Source organism: Rhinolophus sinicus, chromosome 2 (genome assembly GCF_057876585.1).
Source record: "Rhinolophus sinicus isolate RSI-liver-muscle chromosome 2, RSI-T2T, whole genome shotgun sequence".
NCBI lineage: Eukaryota > Metazoa > Chordata > Mammalia > Chiroptera > Rhinolophidae > Rhinolophus > Rhinolophus sinicus.
The window spans coordinates 25,431,133-25,453,743 of NC_142502.1; the positions used below are offsets into that span (position 1 = coordinate 25,431,133).

Sequence of the window (22,611 nt, forward strand, 5' to 3'; positions counted from 1 at the left end):
ATCTACATTTAAGACCCTCCAATTTCAGAGGTTGTTAAATCAAGTATCATATATCAAATGAACCTGGTTCAAGAGAAGGTTCTTTCACTTATTCAAGGATTTGTTCCAATGTGCCTCCTTCTTTGTTACTACCTCTCAGGCTATTTAAAATCAAGTTATACTGCCTCATATAGAAAATTGACTTTATTTTCAATACGTTTGCAATAGAATTGCAGAGAAAGTCTTAAGATATCCGAGGCTGCAAAGTACTCCAATCAGAGTTTAGTGTATTTTGAAAAAAATGGATAAGGGCTGTTGGTCCTAAGGGGTCACCCCTACCCCAATATATGTAGAATAGCAGAATTGTATTAAACCATCAATGATCATTTTCTTTTAATATAGTGTATCCATTCAACAAATATTTACTGAGCACCTACTAAATATTTGGGACTTATCAGTGTATCACATAGGCCAAAGATTACTGCTTCCACATTCCGATGGTGGTCGTGTTGGGGTGAGGGACAGGGCAGCCTGTACAGTAAGAGAAAACCAGGATTCATCCCAAGAAATGAGGTATTTTTTCCTAGTTGAGCTGGTAAATGGGATTGTGAGCAAAGAGTGCCCTAAGCAGTGTTAAATTCACACCTAGGGCCAGACACTGGATTTAACTGACAGAAGAATGGTTGCTAACTACAACTTTGAAATCCCTTAAGGTAGTGTACGTCCCTAAACATCAAAGTAATAACCGTTTTAGGCCCTAAGGAAGAAAGTGCAGCTCAGGAAAGTATTAATAGAAAATGTGCTCTTATTTGAAATTCTATCCCATTTAAACGTTGCTTGCCTATTTATAATCTTATATTTTTGGCAGACCAAGCTATGTTGGCCTGTTTCTCGGCCGGCACAAATGATCATTACGCATTGTGCTCTGCTTTATTTTTATGCCTATGCCAATGTTCCGAGGTGCCTAAGCCGTCAAGTTTCTACAACATTGGGAGAAAAGAAGCATCCTCCGACGCAAACCGCCCAGACAGCCTACACCGCTAGGGAGTCCTGCGGCTGCGCTACGTTTTGGGTAACAGAGTTGGTGAGACGCCACCCAGGAAAGAGACTTAGATCGTGGCCATTTTTTCTACTATCGAAGTGCGTATGGCATATTTTACATCAAAGCGAAAGCGACACTTTCTAGTTTGCAGTGAGGCGTCCAAGAAGAAAGTCGGCGCTTCCTGGCGTAGGGAGACGCGATGCGCTGACAGACTCGCCTCTTGCCTGTCGGTCTTTTCCTCAGTGTGAGATTGTCTTTTTGTTTCTGGCATGGTTTGAGTCCGCGCCACAGAAGGAATGGACCAGATGGGCAAAAAGTGGGGGCGATAGATAGATTCGAAAAAGTGGGGGCGACATATAGGTTCGGAGGGTCCCCTCAAAACGATGCAGAGACGCCAGCTGATCTCAACGAGGGGCCAGGCAACCTCATGGCCTAGCAACACACCCCTCTCACTATCTACCCCTATCCTGGCCAAATCCGCCGCTAAGGGTCGGAGGGTGGAGCCGCCGTATCTTCGCGCGAGACCCTTCCTGCGATTTCCCAGAAAGCCTCGGGCAATACCTTTACATCGGCTAGGGAGCCACTTCAGGGCGGAAGGGTGGGCGGGGCTTGCCCAGATATTTAGCGGCACCAGAGGCCACGCCCCAAGTCGGAAGTGACGGAGAAGAGCTAGCGCGTCGAAGATACCTCTATGGTTTTCCTCCCGTTCTTGAGTCGGGAAATGGCCGCTGTGTAGTTACAACGAAGATAAGTCCCGGGAACGGTGCTTTGGCGTGTCAGGTAGGCCTCGCGCTGCATTCACATCATTCAAGGGTAGTGAATGCCAAGGACGAATGAATATTGTTGAGTCTTTTGTGGGTGGCGGCAGGTTGGTGGCGACAGGAGAACCCAGGAGACGTTGTGCCGTTATTTATGCGTTTCTCCGTCAGTTTTCCTCAGGTTTTCGAGGCACTACGGGCCGAAAAGGTGGGGGTGGGGTGAGCAGCGAGAACGGTGCGCGCGCGCGGCTGCAAACCTGGCTCGAGATCCAGAGACCGCGCGGCCTTTCCGCGCGCGTGCGCAATCTCACTCTTCAACCCTTCCCCCATTTCCTTGGTCTGGACTCCTGCGCGCGCCCGATTGAACGCTCGCCCCGCGCACGCGCGCTTCCTCTTTTCTGGATTCCCCGCCTACGGCTCCCGAGGCTGCGAGGGGTACAACTTGGGTTTACCTCTCATTGGCTGGGATCGCCACCTTTCTTCCCGGCCTTTGGGGCTTTGATAGAATAACTATGATCTGCAGCAAAGTGCATTTGGTAGGTTGGCCCCTTTTCGCGTCGTCGTGAAACTCCTTTTGCTCGGTTTTACGCCTCATTTTTGTTATTCTACTTAGTCGTAGGATCCGGTTTTGCTGTCCCTGGTTTAACAACCCCGCATCCGCCTCGGTCCCTTGGTGTTGCGGAATAATTTTCTCCGGGTTAATCTTCTCGGGCCTTGGCAACCCACTCTATTTTGGAGGGACGTGCACTGTTGACTCAAGGAGTTGGTGCCTAGTTACCGTTTCCTAGCGTGGTGAGCCGGCCTTAGCTGATGGATCCAAGAGTGGTCCCACTACTCTTCGGCCGAAAGGACAGTTCTCCTTTAGTACGACTGAAGCCTTGTCCTTTCAACAAGTGATTCAGCCCATTATATCGTGTTGGAAATGTTGCATCCATGAGTGGTAGTTGGTGGGATAAATGGGTGGGAGTGGTGAATTGAGGTTGGGGACTTTGCCCTCATTTTAAGTTCATAAGTTGGCTTTATTTACTTTTAAGATTTAGCTCATCAAAATCAAGCAGCAGTATTGGCAACTACTTTTATATATCAAACTTTTTTTGAGGCGTTTTAGAATTGAAAAAATTAAGGCCAAAGTTGAAGGCAAATACGACCAAAACTGATGTAAAGAGATGAGCTGCTTCAATCCTTTTGCAGCATCGCCTTTAAATTTTTTTTTGTTTTGTTTTGGAATTAAAAAGCAAAACAAAATTGCTTATCCCTCATGTGAATTCTCATTCCAATTGGACTCTAGTTAAATGGTTGGGCTACTCTTTAGACAATAAAGAACCTTTACATAGGAAAAACTGCTACAAGTTTACTTGCATGTTTATATGATCCTAGCCCGTTCAGGGTAAATAATTTGATGGGAAGGATTGTATTTGAAATAACTCACTGTGAACAACCTAAATTCTGTCCTGATGGCATGTAGCATCTTGTTTTAAGGATAATATACATGCATTGTTACATTGTGGTAAACTGAAATTCCCCTTAATTCAGGTAATTAAAATGTTGGCAAAGGAGATTTAACTAGATCTGATTCTTGATTTGGAAGATTAATAGTATTTTAGGACTTGGAGACAGAACTGTAAAAACTTACCAATTGGTAGGCGCAGTTCCAGTTGAATTTATTAACTAACTTAACGGGGCAGCTAGCTGTGTGAGGAGGAGACTTATAGAAATAGAGAAAGTCTTTTCAGTTCTGCCTAGAGCTTTGGATTTAGATTTTCCAGAAAGTACATTTGGAATCATTAGTGGAACATTAGCTGAATTCCGCTGTGTGATTTATTAATTAACAAAGAAGTAGATAGGAGAATCAAAAAGTCCAACATATCTCTGGGTAGTAAGTGTGCTTAGATTTATACTTGTAGGTTATGAATTTGTTCATTTTTCACTTCTTAAACAGTTGTCATCAGTGTTACCTCAGAGTTTTAAGCACTTAATATTTTGACTATCCCCAGGGTTGAAGAAAAACCTAATCAATAGACATTAAGGTAATAATAACACAAGCCTACATTTATGTAATATTTTGGAGTTTTCAAATACTTTAATTTTACTTGATCCAGTATTTCTCCATTTATTAGGTGGAAGCCAAAAAGGTAGAACATTTGTTTAAGGCCACATGAACCAGGGAGTGGCCCAACCTGGTCTAGAGTCAGGTTTTCCTTTTCTCATTTCTGTGCCCCCTCCTCCCCCTTTTTATTTAAAACAAGATGACAAGCTGGATGAAGAAATAAAAAGGTGACCAAACCTGTCATTTTTAAGCTTTTTAGTTAAGGAAAATTTCAAGCACAGAAGTAGAATAGTGAACTCCCATGTTGTCTAGTTTTAATAATGATGATTGTTACCTGTTAAGTTTAATTTACTTAACTTTTTCTGGAGTGTTCTAAAGCAAAATTCCAATCATCAAGCATTTCTTGAAAGATTTTGTAATGCTAATATGATGTATCAAAAGTATTCAAGTAACCTTACAAGAATTAATTGAAGCAAAATTAATAATCTGCAGGAAAGACTGTTACAGACCAGGTTTACCAATAATGACAGCCAATGTTTGAGTGCATACCATATGCCAAAGATTAAGCTATTTACATTCATTAATTCAGTTCATTTAACCTTAAACCTGGAAGTACCATTATTAGCTTTATTTTATACCTGTGGAAATTGAAACTGACAGAGATGAAGGTAACTCGTCCAGTGTTGGGCGGTTAGTTAATGATCAAGGCAGGATTTTGAACCTAGTCTATTGGAGTAATAGTCATGGGATGCTATTTTTAGAATTTTTAAAGATGTAAATAGCTATGATTTGTTCACAAAAATCTGGAACCTGAACTCCCTGAATCTGCTAAAATAAAGTCTTGGCTCAAGTATGTTTGATAGGTTAACCTAAAGAATACATTTTGGGGGGGGGTTTCATCTTGCATATTTTGTTGAGGCCAGTTGTCTGCTTTTTTCATCATCTGTTTTCTTACCATTATTCCATAAAAGATAGGCTCTGTTAAGATATTTAAGAACTTTATTTAAAAAAAATGGAGCCCGATTTATTCTGTGCTCTTCACTAGTTGGTGATCCATTGGATAAAAATGCATGAAGCAGTTTATTCTCTTACCTCTTTTTACAATCTATTTTTAAGGGATCTTGGTTGTAATGAAGGGAAGATTGCTTTGACATTTTGAATTCTACATAAAGGTTATGGCGATATCAGGCACCTTTCAGGGTATTGGAGAGAGCACAGGAGTGGAATCAGGAGATGGTTAAATTGTGAATTAACCATTTACACTCTGTGACCAAGGGCAGCCTAAAGGGGCATTTTTTTTTCTCCCCCTAACTTGCACTTCTAGATGTTTGAGCCCAAAACTTAGAATTTAGGGACACTGTTGATTTTTCTTTTTTTCTCACTCCATCTGCACCGCCCCAACTGCCTATGAGCAAGTACTGTTGACTGTACTTCCAAACCAGATTCTGGATTTGCTTTTCTTCCATCTTGAGTACTAACACCTTTTCCAGGCAAATCATTATATTGAATCTTCTAATTTGTCTCTGTGTTCTCCTCTCCACGTTGTCCATGCTTTAAACAGCAGCCATTTAGAAATGTAAATCAGATGGTATGACTTCTTCCCTGATTAAACTTTCCAGGACCTTTCCATGACAGAATAAAATCTAGACTCCTTGCTCTAGCCGACTTACTAGATGCTATTTGATGTGGTTCATTGCTGCCTCTTCTGCCTTATCGCCTTGATCATAATGCCTCAACCTTCTTACTGGTTTTTCTGTCCTGAATTTGCTAACTTTGTGTCCTCTGCCTAGAATGTAGAAAGCTCTTCTTTCTGTGGGTTTTTGCAGTGTTCCTGTCTTGAGCTTAAATATTACCTCCTTTTAGAGAGCCCAAGGATCCACCATAGTTGTCCTCCTGTCTACCTTTTCTTAACACATCCCTTTTTTTTGTTTTGTTTTCTCTCCTCTCTTCCACTCCTTGAACATAAGCTAGACCAGAGTAGGCAACTTAATTTCTCACTTAAACAATGCTATATTTCTAACATTGTAACTATAGTGCCTGGTATGTAATAGGCACCTTGTTAATTCAAAGGAATTCTGAAAGCTTACAGTTCTCTTCATTTGAAAGATGAGATTTATATGTAGCTCTTGAGATTATGAGAGTTAAATGAGGTGATTTTATTTAAAGTCACATAGCAGAGTTATTGGCACATGGTTGGTATTTAGATGTTTAGTTTGCTATGATTTATTGGTTTCTTTTCCTCTCTAGTTGGTTTTTGGAGGGCAGAGGTCTCTTATATAGTCATGTCTCCATAATACCCAGCACAGTGTTCTTTGTACATAGACTTTCATTAAAAAAAAAATCAGCTGAGTTGATTAGTCTTTGTACTGCCTATATTAGATGTTAGATATTACATATATTGTGTGTCATATCTTACATATGATCGCTGAGTTCTTAGTATGGAGACTTGAATATATTTATAAATTGTGAACAAGAATATTTATCTACTGGTCTAACAGCCTACAGCCCCTCTCCTCCTCACTTTGCTATTTCTAGTGTATATTTTCTTGGAACTTGAAAAAATCATGACTTGGAGTAAAGAGAGATTTGGCAGTTGGTTCTTGTCTGGATATATAGAAATTAAAATGAGCCTTTTAGACTTGTTAGGGGATGTGTTAGCTAAAATGAACCTTGTATCCCTTCCAGCAGTAACATCAGTAGTGCTGGACTTTTAGGTCAGAATAAAGTTTCATAACAACACGCTACTTCAGAAGATTAGTTTTTCTCTACCCACTTGGGGGATTTGACATTTTAAAAATTATAAACCTGCATGTATTTTAGAAATTCTTTGTTTCTGATCCATGGCCCTTTGTTTTTGCTATTTTTTTAGTATGTTTCTCTTAATTACTAGGTTCCCATTCTTCCTTCCTACCTTGAACCTCCTCTCTCAATTTCCCTTGGCAGTAGGGCGATGGGTATTTTAGAGGACACTGTTCTTGATTTACCCGTTTAATCTTATCATTTCTTCTACTTTGTATTTCTAATTTTACTGCCTTTTTTAATTGGATGGATTACTTGGTAAGATTCACAGATTTTCATAATAGTGTATATATGTATTTTTTCATTTAGGCTGGTTTATGAATTACTTTGAGCATAGGCATCCAATCTTGTAGTCTTCAATTTTTGCTCTCCTAATGTTTTTTGACTACCTTTGCACATAATTGATTGCTGAATGTTACAAGGCTAACCTTTTCAGAATTGATAACTGCTTAATATTTTGTGCAAAATTTAAATTTATTTGAATAGTAATAGTAGATTAGGAAGAGTATTGGCTTCCAATAGATATTTAATTTAGTGGCTGTTCTTTTATTGGAATGTCTGCTGTGCATATATCAAAATGCTTTTGGGCACAAAGCTTAGAGTTACTGTGATGGCTGTTGTATAATTTGTAAAAAAAAATCCATTTCATATGAAACTAATGTGTATGAAAGGAAGTGGCCAAAAGAGAATAAGTAACAAAGCATTAAAATCATATTTTAGATAAGTTATAAACTATAGTGTTATAAATACTAATTACAGATAGGCCATGTTTTGATATACCAGTATGGCATTAGGTTAGCCACTTTGGAATTTTCTGATAGGATGACAGCATAGCCTATGTTTTGTACAAAAGTCCACATTGTTGAAATTAGAATTCAAGTATTTAAATTCAAACATAAAGCTGCCCTCAGTTTCATGATGCACTGTTTTATTCTGATTAAAATCAACAGTTAAGTTCTTTGAGCTTTTATGGTTAAAAGTTTATTTCCTAAATCAGTTTCCCCTTCCCTGAAATCATTAGTGCCTTTATTAAGAGTTTATTGCAATGCTGAGTATAAAGCATTGTAAACAATAGATATTTAATTTACCATAAATCAAACTCATATTTTTTATTTTTGCCAGGAATTTGAATTTAGAGTTTAGTTTCTCAGAACATTGTCTCCAGGAAGAATTTTACAGTATCTCAAAGACTTCACTTGACTGCTTGATCCTGCATAAAACCCAAGGTAAATACCTTTCAGTTTTCTAGTTTTCAGTGTTGGTTTATTTGAGAAAATGTGACTTCTGTTAAACTCATGATTCTGACTGAATGATTAAAAGTGATGTGGTCTGAAGATTTTTTGTTTTTTTTTTGTTTTGGTGGCTTGTGTGAAGTAAGCCAGATTTTAAAAGTTAGGTTTAGGAAAAAGATTCTTAATCTCTCCTGCTTCTAAGTTGTGTTTGCTTCTACTTCATTAAACACATCTATTTAAAGACTCGGAACACACAAAGCTACTTAAAGCAAGGCAAAATAATCCTGCTTGTTTAATTCACCTTCCCTTATGTATGCAAGAGGCATCCCACAAATTGTCTTTTCCCCCCTTATGTTGGTGTTAAGGTAGTTAAAGTTGATAGCTTATTACATGCTAACCCTTGTATTAAGTGTATTACATACGTCAACTTATTTAGTCCTCACTGCAACTCTGAGGAACATACTGTTTTTATGTATTTCTTAGATTTAAGTGTGAGAGAAGACAAAGCTGATATTTGTCTACTTGAGGATAGTTATGTTTTATTTTGAAACATTTGTCTGAAAACTTGAATCTGTCATTTGTAATTTTTGGTGAGGAAGTATGCAGATATTATCATCTCTTCTATAATTCAGTTCATCTTAGAGATACTATTTCATAATACTGAGCAAAGTAGATAAAATTAAAAAAAATATTTGGTTGTAGGAGAAATGGTTTGAATATATAGTATGCTATTTAGTGAGTTGGTTTTATAGAGGTGATTACTAATTTTGAGTCATAAGTGACATTTGGAAATAATTATAGGAGATAAACTTGGGATATATATAATTTTGTGAAGAGTGGATCTTACAAGTTAATTAGTACTGTTACTGATTTCTGTATCCAGTGAGGTTTGATTATTGCATTAGATACTAAATAGTGTTTAGAAAAGTTAGAATACTGGTGCCCAATTCTCTTGTTGCTCCAGTATCTCTTTCTTATAGCAATCTCCAGTTTCTTTATCTTTTATCCTTTTTCTTCATCTTACCCAAAAGCTACAGGGTGGACTAGGCATTGTCACATTGGTCCATTTTTATTCTGCACCCATGACTATTGAGAGCAGAGCCACAGCTGTTCAGAAACTTAGTGACCTTATTCTACTAGGAGACTACCCACCATTCCAAGTAGTATTGCATTCTTGGAGTGGTCAGTTGAGTCCCACTTCAAGGCCATAAAGCATTTCTGGTGACAGTCTGGTAGGCTATTTTTCTCTAGTGTTATGCCACTTATATTTTCTTTGTTTTAGGTTCCTTATCTGTAATATTCTATATTATTTATCTTTTTTTATAGGAGAGGTAGGCATTTGTATTGGGTATGGAATAACATCGAACATACTGCTGTAGTCTGGTATCATTGCTTTTTCTGGCTTCTGCGGCTGCTGCCTTTTTGGATTGAGGCACATAGAAATCTTGTTATGTCTTCAGTATATACAGTACCTTTCATGCAGGTGAAAAATACAGTTTTAGTTAGGAATAATTGACTGACTTAGTACTCATTTGAAAAGAAGGATGAATATTGTCCTTTGAGAAACTTTTGTTTTGGAAAATTCAATTTGTATCTGAAAATTTGCATAATGTGAAACTTTTTCAATTGTATTGTGATTTTTAAACTTTTTTGCTCTCTCATTTGACTAGGAGAAAAGAAATGGGTCGCTCCAATTCTAGATCACACTCTTCAAGATCAAAGTCTAGATCACAATCTAGTTCTCGATCAAGATCAAGGTCACATTCTAGAAAGAAGAGATACAGGTGAATTATCATGGTTTTAATTTTTTAAATGATAATCATATCAGCTAATTGTGGAGTGCTTATTATATCTGAAGTTAATATATTTTATTCTTAAAGAACCCTGTCAGATGGATCTATTGTTATCCTCATTTTAGAGTTGGAGAAAGTGAGAATTATCTAAGTTGTGAGCTAGTAAATGCAGAGCTTAGATTAGAATCCAGCTAATCTGATTGTAGATCTCAGATTCTTACTGTACTGTGTACTATATGGTGGATTTTTTGTGTTTATCTATAATGTTAAGAGAGGAATTGGATAACATAAGAATTAATTGGCAGTAAACAACCTTTTGTATATTATTTCATAGTTTCCTATTATTTTCTGATTGAGGTTTCATTAAGTTTTTCTTTTGTTAAAAATATTTAACTCTTGTTGTCTTTCTTCGAATAGTAATACGTACTTAGCATAAAAAATAGAAACTACAGGTTGAAAATAAAAGTGACCGTAATGTCATTAAGAATTAAAGCTAGTTTATGATTTTTTCTGTATTGTTTTTCTAGGCCTAACTGCATTATATATTCATTTGGCCAATATTATTTCACTGATGAGTATTCATCTGTGCGGTTAAAAATACTTCTACACTATCACTTTAGGTGCTTGCATAAGTTTAGTATAGTTTGTTAGTGTGTTCTGTTGGATATGTCTTTTTTCCCGTTTTCTGTGCCTTCATTCATTCCTAAGGCCTTTAATTTATTCTCAATATTTATCTTAGAAATGAGACTTCATTGAAAACAGTAAACTTTTACTTTTGTACACATGAGGTTTTTTTATGTACATTTTTAGCTTTGACAATTGATTTACATGTTATGTTCAACCAGAAGTGTTTAAAATTGTAGGACGGAATAGTTCATTTTTATTGCATTGATATTTATTTCATTTTTAGTTCTAGGTCTCGTTCCAGGACGTATTCAAGATCTCGTAGTAGAGATCGTATTTATTCTAGAGATTATCGGCGAGATTACAGAAATAATAGAGGAATGAGACGACCTTATGGGTACAGAGGAAGGGGTAGAGGGTATTACCAAGGTGGAGGAGGTAGATATCATCGAGGTGGCTATAGACCTGTCTGGAATAGAAGACACTCTAGGAGCCCTAGACGAGGTCGTTCACGTTCCAGGAGTCCAAAAAGAAGATCCGTTTCTTCTCAAAGATCCCGAAGCAGATCTCGCCGGTCATATAGATCCTCTAGGTCTCCAAGATCATCCTCTTCTCGTTCTTCATCCCCATATAGCAAATCTCCTGTCTCTAAAAGACGAGGGTCTCAGGAAAAACAAACCAAAAAATCTGAAGGGGAGCCCCAAGAAGAGAGTCCTTTGAAAAATAAATCACAGGAGGAACCGAAAGATACATTTGAACATGACCCATCTGAATCCATTGATGAGTTTAATAAATCATCAGCTACATCGGGTGATATTTGGCCTGGTCTTTCAGCTTATGATAATAGTCCCAGATCACCCCATAGTCCTTCACCGATTGCTACACCGCCTAGTCAGAGTTCATCTTGCTCTGATGCCCCTATGCTCAGCACAGTCCACTCTGCAAAAAACACCCCCTCTCAGCATTCACATTCCATTCAGCATAGTCCTGAAAGGTCTGGGTCTGGTTCTGTTGGAAATGGATCTAGTCGGTATAGTCCTTCTCAGAATAGTCCAATTCATCACATCCCTTCACGAAGAAGCCCTGCAAAGACAATCACACCACAGAATGCTCCAAGAGATGAGGCTAGGGGACGTTCCTCATTTTATCCTGATGGTGGAGATCAGGAAACTGCAAAGACGGGAAAATTCCTTAAAAGGTAAGAACCGAAATAGAGAATTTAGAATATAATATTAATACTTTAATTCTTTGAATTCTGTTTGGATTTACAAGGCTTAAACTTGCATTGTGATGTGTGTATTGAGCTGTTTTTACTCATGACTTCTTTATAAGTTAATTCCACATTGTTATTACTCATATCGTTAACTTTGGAGATTAAGTGTTTTAATAGAAACTGATTTATACTCCTTTTAATTTTATCCATTTTCAGTCAGTTCAGAAGAATGTAAACAGAGAAAGATTAGTAGCATAAAGCATAACTAATGACTAAAATGTTATAAAAATAACATTTTAGAGATAAATTTTGTGTTAGAGCATTGAAAGCTTACTTTTTCACCATTATCATGTGACTTATGTATATGATGCAGTTCTATTCTGTGTTTTTGTGTGGTATTTTAAACAATCCAGCTGCCAATTTTTAACAAATCTGCCTTATCATAGAAGAGATACTGGTATTTCTTAGTGACATTTTAAACTTTGTTTAAATTCTAATTTCAAGTGTTGCTAAAAAAGCTTAATGAAAACTGGTTGCTAATGTAGGGTGATTGACTTAAAAGTGAGAAAATAGAGCAAGCATGCTAATTATGGTACAGTGCTGTACAATCTAGAATTAATTTTCTTACTGAACTGATAGTTTCTACTTAATGCCAGAAATCATCATTTTCTATGGCAAAGTATATATGGATTATTGTGATTCAGAACTCCTATTTATATTAATGGATAAGTAAGTGAAATAGTCTGAAAGTTTGTATATAATCGTAAGTGGAATTGTAATAGATAAGTATATTGTTTACTAGTGGTTCTTAGCCTCAAAAATTAAAGTCAAGCTGTGTTGTGTGTTATAGAATCTCTGGAAATTTGGATTTGTTAGTGCAGAATTGTGGACTATGAATAGAACAGGTTTTTGAGAATGGCTTTACTTTTTAAACTTTAGGAAGTCTAATACATAAATATATTTAAAAACTCAGTACATAAGTGCCGTAGAGATGCCTTTCATGTTTTAAAAGTAGAATCTGAAAAAGCACTTTTCAGTATTTTTTTTTTTTTTTTCTCTTACTACTGGTCCTGTGGTATTGGGCAACACATTTAAGTATGCAAGTTACCCATAATGAATGCAATCCAAAGTTACCATCCTCTTCTTTGCTTATTCACAGGTTCACAGATGAAGAGTCTAGAGTATTCCTGCTTGATAGGGGTAATACCAGGGATAAAGAGGCTCCAAAGGAGAAAGGATCCGAGAAAGGCAGGGCAGAGGGAGAATGGGATGATCAGGAAGCTCTAGATTACTTTAGTGATAAAGAGTCTGGAAAACAAAAGTTTAATGATTCAGAAGGGGATGACACAGAGGAGACAGAGGATTATAGACAGTTCAGGAAGTCGGTCCTTGCAGATCAGGGTAAAAGTTTTGCTACTACATCTCACCGGAATACTGAGGAGGAAGGACCCAAGTACAAGTCCAAAGTTTCACTGAAAGGCAATAGAGAAAGTGATGGATTTAGAGAAGAAAAAAATTATAAACTGAAAGAGACTGGCTATGTAGTGGAAAGGCCTAGCACTACAAAAGATAAGCACAAGGAAGACGACAAAAATTCTGAGAGAATAACAGTAAAGAAAGAAACTCAGTCACCTGAGCAGGTAAAGTCTGAAAAGCTCAAAGACCTCTTTGATTACAGTCCCCCTCTACACAAGAATCTGGATGCACGAGAAAAGACTACCTTCAGAGAGGAGAGCCCACTTAGGATCAAAATGATAGCCAGTGATTCTCATCGTCCTGAAGTCAAACTCAAAATGGCACCTGTTCCTCTTGATGATTCTAACAGGTAATTTCACAATGATGCCCAGTAAATAATCTGTGGGTGGTTAGTAATCCAGTTAATTGTTATTTTTTGAACATACTTCCCATTTTTGTATTCAAACCAATGGTATATTTTGTTTGTATGTGTGTTTGTACCGATATGTTCCAGACCTGCTTCCTTGACTAAAGACAGGCTACTAGCTAGTACACTTGTCCATTCTGTCAAGAAGGAGCAAGAATTCCGATCCATCTTTGACCACATTAAGTTGCCACAGGCCAGCAAAAGCACTTCAGAGTCATTTATTCAACACATTGTCTCCTTGGTTCATCATGTTAAAGGTATGTTTAGTGTTGTGAATTAAGTTTCTCTTGCAAATAAAAGGAAACAAACAACTACGTTTAATATTTAATGTACCCCAGTGCTAGCAGGTGTACATAGACACCATTAAAAATTTAGAAAAATGAGTTTCATGAAAGATAATCAGTCTTGCTAGCATTAAGACATGAAAATATTTAATAAAAAATGATTGAAATATTAGAGTTAAAATATATACCCTAAAAATTTATATCATGGTAAAACATGATGTAGGTTTATTTAATGGTAAAAGTCTTTTTGAAATGAGCCGTTAATACCGTATTTGATGTATGATTTAGGACAATATACTCTTGGCATAGATTTATAAGGAAGTGAGGCAGTATTGTTATTGAATATTGTCTATTACGAATTTCTTTTCAACTTTTAAAGAAACCTGAAACCAGTGGAAAAGCAATATTAATTTCCTGTCTTGTTTTTGTGTTACTTAATTTGTTACAATACTTAGCTTTTTTACATAAATAAACCAGAAAAAAAATTATTAGGATTTTTAAACTGGAAAAAAGTTCAAGAAATTTAAAAGTAGATTAGTAGTGATTGCGCGAATAGTGACTAATTAGGATAATAATGGTGAAATTTTTTTAGGTCCTAAAGATGATAAGGGTGTTCATTTCAACTAAAATAATGATGTTCTGTTTTCACCAGTATATAATTCTAGTTTCAAAGTTACTAATTTTCAAAGGTTTTAGGGTATGACTTTTTGGGCAATTAGATAAAGTTTTATTTTTGTTACTTTGTTTTTGTGTTTAAAAGGCAGCTTATTTATGAAAATAGGTTCTTACCCTGGAATCTCCATGGCTGTTGGTCTTAAAAGCCATTTTTTTAAAAAAAGTTTGTCTTTTGACATGAGAACAACTCATTATAATAGCTGAAACTTGTCACTAGCAATTCTTTATGCACGTGATATTGAACAGTAATAAATTTCTATTTTGACTGTAATTATTTAAACATGGTAAAGAAACAGTTTTGTTATTTGGCTATAACTAAGTGAACCAGTTTATGACCATGTTATTGTGGTGCATAAAATATGAAACATTAACATTTTTTTCTTTTTTCACCTTTTTTTGACCTGTCTCCACATTTTACAATATATTGCTGACTTTTGAGATCAGGTTTTGGTAAAAATTTTCCTTTTTCATTTTCTTTTTTTTTAAAGAACTGTAGTTATGTTTCATTATTGGTATTGTGCAACCGATCTGAACAGCTCTTACTTAATTTAGAGCTGAAAATGCCCAGTGATGTTTTCTTTTTCATTGTAACTAGGTCCTGGAATATGTTTTGAAATGGCAAAATCCATGTTTCAAAGTAAAATAGCTGTTGAAAGATACAGGCAAAGTTGAATCTTCTGTCTTCCTGGCAAAAATGGCATAAAAACTGAGTTGCTAGCTCAAATTCCTGGGTTTCATGGAATTATGATTGAGGCACTACCCTTGTAGTGGCCGTTTCAAGTTTTAATGATTGGTTATGAGACATGTGCTGGATATTGGGCGGTAAGTTGACACAGATGTATGTTGACCTGTTAAGCAGATAGCTTGATTCGTAATGTAATATATCATGACTTGATACGTCTTTCTATTTTACATTTACAGCATATCTTGAACTGATTTAAAAATTAATCAGTGTTGATATTACTAATTTTAAAATTGTTGAAAGAAAGACAAGGCAATAATATCAAATGTGCTGTCAGGTTTGCCAAGATGCCAGATTTTTGGGGTAATAGTGACTGATAATTGATTGAAAAAGTATTTTCCAATTGAAATATAGCAGTATTCAGCTTTTTTCTTAAGTCCAATTTTTTTGTCAGTGCAGTTCTTGATGAAATAATTGTGTTAGTTTACTAAACCAGCTGTGTAGTTATTTCAGTATTTTTTTGTTTTCTGCACACAATTACTTGAAGTAACTTCATTAGTTCATATTGGCAAGGTACAAGGATATTCACGTATTACTGTTTTTGTTTTGTTTGAGGAAGTAGTGCACTATTGAAATGGATTTAGAGACTTTCAACTTTATTGTTCTTGGATTATATGTAGTACTGACAGTGACCTGTGAGGAACTTTGTATCAGTTACTTGTTGAGGTACGAAAAGTTATGAAAGGGACAGGGTAAGAGCTCTTTGTAACACTTGATTCTTTTCTGCTAGGTTTCTTGAGTATTTTTATTTTTTTTTCACCTGCTACATGCCCTTCTGTCACAAATGAGAATCCCTCTTAAAGTAAAGATAACTAATTGGGCAGTTTTTTTCCTAAATCAACAGAGCAATACTTCAAATCAGCTGCAGTGACCCTAAACGAGAGGTTCACTTCATATCAGAAAGCCACGGAAGAACATAGTACCCGGCAAAAGAGTCCCGAGATACACAGGTATGTGTACTATAGAACGGGCATATAAAAATGTTATTTTGATAGGAAGACACTGTTGAAACAAGATTATATTAGAACTATGCTGTCAACATGATACAAACGAACTTTGGGTTTTATTCCTGATTTATACCTTCAATAAATATATTTCCAGTCTTGAAAACTTTGTAATTTATTGTTTTTCTTAATTTTCAGTTTTGTTCTTTAAAACTGATTGTTAGAATTTAAAATACTCTTACACTCCCCAGTATGGAATTAAATAGTTATCACATTTGTTTTTTGGGAGGGGGTTGGATGCCCAGAGTAACACTTGAATTTAATTTACTTCCAGTAAGTTTGTAAAATAAAAATGCTTGGTCAGAGGTAGAACTGTTCTTCGTGAAAAGAGCATGAACATTGAAACAGATAAGTATGTACACATCCTGGCTCTGTCACTTCATTACATTTTGATGAACAAGTAATTTGATCCTGAACATTAGTACTTTTCCATTTACAAAATAAGGATAACTGCTTATTTTGCAGGGTGGTGGTGACTATTAGTATTATTGGTTATGGAGGATCTAGCTTATTAATACACATTAGGTGTGGTTTTGGCTGTGATTGCTGAAGAAGCACTGGGAAGTTGGAACTGACACGTAAAATGGCAAGGAAAGGCACAGAATAAAACTGAAGAATGACTGAATATTTAATATTGGAGACTCTAAGGAATAAACAACCCTATTTGCGTTTTCATCAATGATAATGTATGATAATTGACAAAATAATATTCAATTTAATCAAAACAGGTTTTTCCTTTTTTGACGATTAAAATAAGTCTGTTTTAAAAGGTCAGGCTTCATTTGTATATTAAATCTGGTCTAAGCATTTTAATTCATTTTTAATGGAAATTGTTTTATTTCTTAATTGTCTATTAGTAATTAGATTAATAATCTTACTATGCTAAATTAGTTGATTGGGAGAGATGTAAATGTTTAGTATTTCCTTTACAAAAATGGACAATTCTGAGGATATTTGGGAACCGTTAAGTTAATGTGACTACAAATAGACTTTATTTTACATGAAGGAGAATCGACATCTCTCCAAGTGCCCTGAGGAAGCATACCCGTTTAGCAGGGGAAGAAAGAGTTTTTAAAGAAGAAAATCAAAAGGTATGTTTTGAATGGACAGTTTTTTCATGTGAAATTCAGCTTAGTTAATGATACTGTGCCAAGCATAGTTTGTTTAGGCAAGATGTTTACAGACATCTTCTATGTTTAACTTGTAAATACATTATATATATTTATGGTAGCGTACATAGTGTTCTTTCCTAAAAGAAATTAAGCTGGCACTGTATGTAACCAAGAGTGATTTTTTTTTTTTCTTTTTAAGAGTGATTTTTTTTTTTTAAGACTTTTTATAAGTGTTTATTTGAGCCGAACTGACAGTGTATACCGGGGAGCAAGATCTGTAATGCTCCCCAAACCAAGAGTAATTTTTAAAAATGTAAATGAAAGGATGGAATTAGTTCTAAGAAGGGTAAAGAAACAATGGGTAGATAAAAGAAAATTATAAAAGCAATGATACAAATTGTTAGGGTTTCTATAAAGTTTTGAGGTGAAATGGATGAGCCAAAATAAATATTCCTTGATTTATGTGTGCCTAAATTAATATCTTTAGGTTCTTCACAGAGAGAATAAGAAATAATCCCCATGCTATTGGACATTTTTGATTTGGACTAAGAAATCAGCATTCTAAGAACTGATTTACAAATGAATGTTTGAAATAAAAACTATATGTCACTATTAGAATATTGTAGATTTTGGGGGATGAATGTTTTTAAATTTAGGAGTCTATGAATGACTGGCCGGAGGGTGCTCTGTGAGGATGGAATTGAGTCATTAGGGAGACTCTTGATACAGTCTGATAATTCGAAATTGACATTTCTAGGTAGGCCAGTCGTATGACAGACCATAAAAGTCTAGTAGAAATGTGGGGAAAGGTAGAAAGGGAGTAACTGGTCAAGAAAAGAGTTAGGTGACTTGTAAGTACTGCTTTGTTCCAATTCTGACCATCACCAAATACTGTCTCTGATATTTGGAAAACATTTAGCATTTTGGATGTTGGTTTTCATCAGAAAAATGAAAAGAACATTTGTTTTGCAAAGTTGTTGAACAATGGGGCTATTATGAAATCATTGGCACTTCTATTAATAGAAGCTTTTATTAACAGTTGTATACAAATTTTTTAATAGGGCATCCTATTAACTTATTAGATAATGGAATTTAAAGTTTAGAAAATGATTTCTTTACATGGGGCATATTGATCTTGGAAAAGTAGATTCTGAGAAGTGAATGCTAATTTTGGCCTTTACTTTCAATACCTTAGATTCAGTGTTGGTTTTGTTTTTCCAACAATTTAGTCTGTCCTTGTGCTCTGACATTGAGTATTTTGCATCTTTCATTATGCAGACCAGATTTTGATCTGGAGGGGAAAAAATAGTGATTACTGATGGATGGACAAAAGGATATGACATTGTTTTTTAATCCATCTTCTTGTCTGAATGAATGATTAACTGTTAATGTGAAATATATGTGTATAGTTTGGAACCTAAAACTACTTGCACTTGCATTAGCTTGTTACTTGTGGGCTTGGTATTACCTAGATGAATAGGGTTTTTGCTTTTGATTGGATTTTTCTTTGTTATCCTGGGAGTAAATAGGTGAGTAGTTGATATTTGGAGAAATGTTTATACTTTCAGGTTTATGAATGCTTATGAATATTATAGCTAGACTTCCCAGAGTAAGTACTTCTTATTGTTGAATACTAGCAAGGATGTCCACATTATTAGCATCTTACTGATGTGTAATTTTTCTTCATTCCTAGATTCCTCTTTCCATCTTCCTAAATTATATAGTATTTGAAAAAGCAATGGAACAAGAAGGAGGTGAATTGTGACCCAGTTAAACTAATGTCCGTTGCAATACCTGAATTGAGAAAGGGCAGTATATGGCCCAAGATACTGAGTACAGGATTGGGAATAATGTGTTTCTGGCTTTGTTTCTACCCTTGTTCAACTTCAATTGGTTTCATAATGATATTCCACTTGCATGTTACGGAAATTACAGAATTCTTACTTTAAACGGTTTTTATTGGGTTGGTTAACTTATTTGGAAAGAGCTTGATGATAACGAGGTTTAACTAATGAAAACCATTATTTTAGGCTCCCTTAACTTTATAGGCAGATGGCTATACAACTATAGATTATAATCTCTCATTGTTAAACTATTTAAAAAACTATTTGGAAGGATGAAGGATGATAATGAGGAATGCTGAGTGGAAAAATAATTATATCATTTTATTGTACAAATATTTATTATGGATTGCTTTGAACCAAAACTTAGGACATTTTCAAGATAATTAGCTTTTGATAAGTTTCCCAGTCTCACTGCACTTGTGTACACAAATGTTTAGTAAAAACAAGTACATTTTCAAACAGAAACTAAGTATGGAAGTAGTTTGTCATCCTTTTTTTTCTGATACTAAAATGTCAGTTTAGAAACTGGCATAAAATTTGGCTAAATACATGTTTTTTCTGTATTTTCCCTGAAATCTGTATTTTGCATCTGTCTTTTATAGGGAGATAAAAAATTAAGGTGTGATACTGCTGATCTTCGGCATGACATTGATCGTCGGAGAAAAGAAAGAAGTAAAGAACGGGGGGATTCCAAGGGCTCCAGGGAATCCAGTGGGTCAAGAAAGCAGGAAAAAACTCCAAAAGATTACAAGGAATACAAATCTTACAAAGATGACAGGTAATTTTTAAAACTGTCTGAATTAGGTTTTAGCTTCTAATTAGCCTTTAATAATTGTCAGCTTAATTGCTTTCAATTTTGACTGTGTAACCGAATGTTTAAATTTAAACAATTAAAATTATTTGTTTTACAGCAAAAATGTATTTGTCTTTTACACGGCTTATGGTGGATGAGGACAAAAACTTTGGAATAGCAAGCTAACACTGAAAAAAAAAATGACAAATTAATGTGTCCTATTATCCAGGCTACATCAGGAGGTTGGACTTCAATGCAGTGCATTTCTAGAAACAGTTTGTGTAAGAACTTTGGTTCGTTATGCTTGATTCCGCACTTTTTCAACTCATAACACCCAGAGTACAAGAATTTTAAGCTGATATATAGTGGTTTAACATTGGGAGAGAAGGGGGGGAGGAAGGACTAGTTTTTATGAAATAACAATGTGTATAAGTCTTTCAAAGTAATGTTTCCATGGATACTGTTAGCAGTGGTAAGAGTTATCTCAGGTATGACCTTATCGGGTGTTGCATTAGTCATGTAAAATTGATCATCATAGAGTCAAATAAATAATAGGAATATTAAGTATCATAGATAATTGTTTTTCTTGGTATTCATTAGGTAAATGGTGGATTTTACTTGTGTTTTTTTTTATTTTTATTTATAACTGGTATTTGTAATTTCATATGCTTTTTATTTCTATAACGGAGTTATGGCCCAAACCATACCAACTCTTCTCACCCAGGGTGTACAAACTGCAGTCATTTTGAAACTTGGCCTTAAGAACATTCTTACTTTTTCCTACTCTTCTTTTTCTTTCCTTAAAATAACAAAAAAATAAGTTAAAAATATTGAAGAACTGAACTTTATTCTTGAAGTTTCCAGACTGCTAGTTTCTAACTGGCAGGCCATAGTATGTTTTTCAGTAGTGACGGAAAACAAATATTGAAGGAGAATGGAAACACTGTCAAAAGTTTAACACCCAATCATTTTAGTTATATAATAATTTTAATAGGGGATAGTTTTTTGGCTTGAAAAATATCCCTCTTATTATAAGAGTCAACAGGGTCTTCATCTTTTTAAAAATAGCACATTTTTTTTGTTGATTTGTTTTGCAGTAAACATAAAAGTAGAGAGCAAGATCATTCTCGATCTTCATCCTCTTCAGCATCACCTTCTTCTCCTAGTTCTCGCGAAGAAAAGGAGAGTAAGAAGGAAAGAGAAGAAGAATTTAAAACTCACCATGAGCTGAAAGAATACTCAGGCTTTGCAGGAGTTAGCCGACCACGAGGAACCTTTGTAAGCAATAAAATTATTCTTGATCATTTACTAGGACTTTACGTTAGAATACTGTATATAAGGAAAGTAAAATATATGATTTTGACATTGTTATGTGACTCATTACTTCTACAGTCTTGAATTAGTCTTGAAAAATGAAATATTTGAAGTATCATCTTCCTTAAATGCATTTAGGGGGAGGGAAAAGGTGCTGGATCTGGGATGATTCTTTTGTACACAGAGTAAAAAATAAATATTTTTTGCTTAATTTAAAAAAAAGAAGAGAAATGCCATTTGAGATCTAGAGGCATCTATATAAACTTAGATATATTTCTTAACTTTGGAATCAATAACTGTTCATAGCGCGTAAAGACCCAAGAGTCAAGGAAGGGTATTGGTTGAGACCCATTTCTTTAATAATAACTTAGTTTTGAAAAGATATCTAAAAACATTTTAAAAACCCATATATTCATCTCTGTATTGTAACTATTTTCATCTTTACCTATTGTCTTCACATCCTTGTTTATTTTATGTGTATCAGTCATGGAAATCATACAACTTTTGTACATAGCATACATATTACCCTCGTGTTTTAATAAATTTGTTTTAATTATTAATTTAATGGATTCATAGTGCATCTTCTCGACTCTTAATTTCTAAATTCAGATTCCTATCTTGACTGAGTATCCAGTTGGTTATTACAGAGTTCATTAATTAAATATTTTGGGAAAGAAGATCTTTGCTTATATGGTTATAGCTGTAGTTGAACACTTGGGCTGCCTATGATAATTCAAAGAAATTTGACAACTCTTTGGGCTAGTAAAAGGGAAAAAAAACAATTTGATTATTTTAAAAGATTAGTTCAGGCCATGGAAGTGTAGTATTCTAACACTTAGTTTGTGCATTTCTTCTTAACCTACTCAACTTTCAGTAGGCAGAATGTTTTTGCCTGTGATACAAAACGGCCATCCTTTCCATCCTGGCTAAGAAATTGAGATTTAGGAAGGAAATTAGTGAACGTGTTTTTTGTTACTGCAGTAAAATTAGAGTTTGCATGTAACTAAATACCTTTGAATGCATTACTAAACTATTTTGTTAATGTTAATCAGTTTCGAATTAGAGGCAGAGGAAGAGCCAGAGGAGTTTTTGCTGGGACAAATACTGGTCCAAACAACTCAAATACTACTTTTCAAAAGAGACCGAAGGAAGAGGAATGGGATCCAGAATACACCCCAAAGAGCAAGAAGTACTTCTTGGTGGGTGTTAGAAATCTGTGTTTATTTGGTTTGCATTAATTTTCAAAGCATACTGGATGAATACATTTGAGTACAGATATCCATTACTATGAGAAGATTTCACCATAATGCGGAAAAACTTTTTAAAAATTTATTACCCAGATGATTTGAAGTTTTGAAAATGTGGGTCCCTTTAGTCCTGTTTATACTTTATTGACATCACCTATGGGCTGATCAGGGTAAACTAAAAATATACCTGATTTGATAGCCACATTCAGAGAAGAACATTAATGTAT

General features: G+C 35.2%; 1 protein-coding gene across 5 annotated transcripts in view; it reads left to right on the top strand.

Annotated features, from left to right (window-relative positions):
* Positions 1-1,667: 1,667 nt before the first annotated feature.
* BCLAF1 (BCL2 associated transcription factor 1) overlaps positions 1,668-22,611 on the top strand; it is a 29,314-nt gene continuing 8,370 nt past the window's right edge. Inside the window, exons 1-11 of one of the 5 annotated variants that reach the window (XR_012496756.2) lie at positions 1,668-1,801; positions 7,748-7,851; positions 9,528-9,641; positions 10,561-11,472; positions 12,647-13,312; positions 13,457-13,626; positions 15,915-16,020; positions 17,081-17,165; positions 19,633-19,808; positions 19,942-20,104; positions 20,921-21,060. Coding sequence is in view for 4 of the 5 variants with exons in the window: in XM_019732721.3 (XP_019588280.2) it covers positions 9,538-9,641; positions 10,561-11,472; positions 12,647-13,312; positions 13,457-13,626; positions 15,915-16,020; positions 17,081-17,165; positions 19,633-19,808; positions 20,921-21,101; positions 22,190-22,336 (2,547 nt within the window). In the remaining variant the exon portion in view is untranslated. Of the gene's footprint in view, positions 1,802-7,747; positions 7,852-9,527; positions 9,642-10,560; positions 11,473-12,646; positions 13,313-13,456; positions 13,627-15,914; positions 16,021-17,080; positions 17,166-19,632; positions 19,809-19,941; positions 20,105-20,920; positions 21,102-22,189; positions 22,337-22,611 lie in introns of those variants that run through there. The other 4 variants (XM_019732721.3, XM_019732722.3, XM_019732723.3 and 1 more) reach the window with 4 other exon arrangements.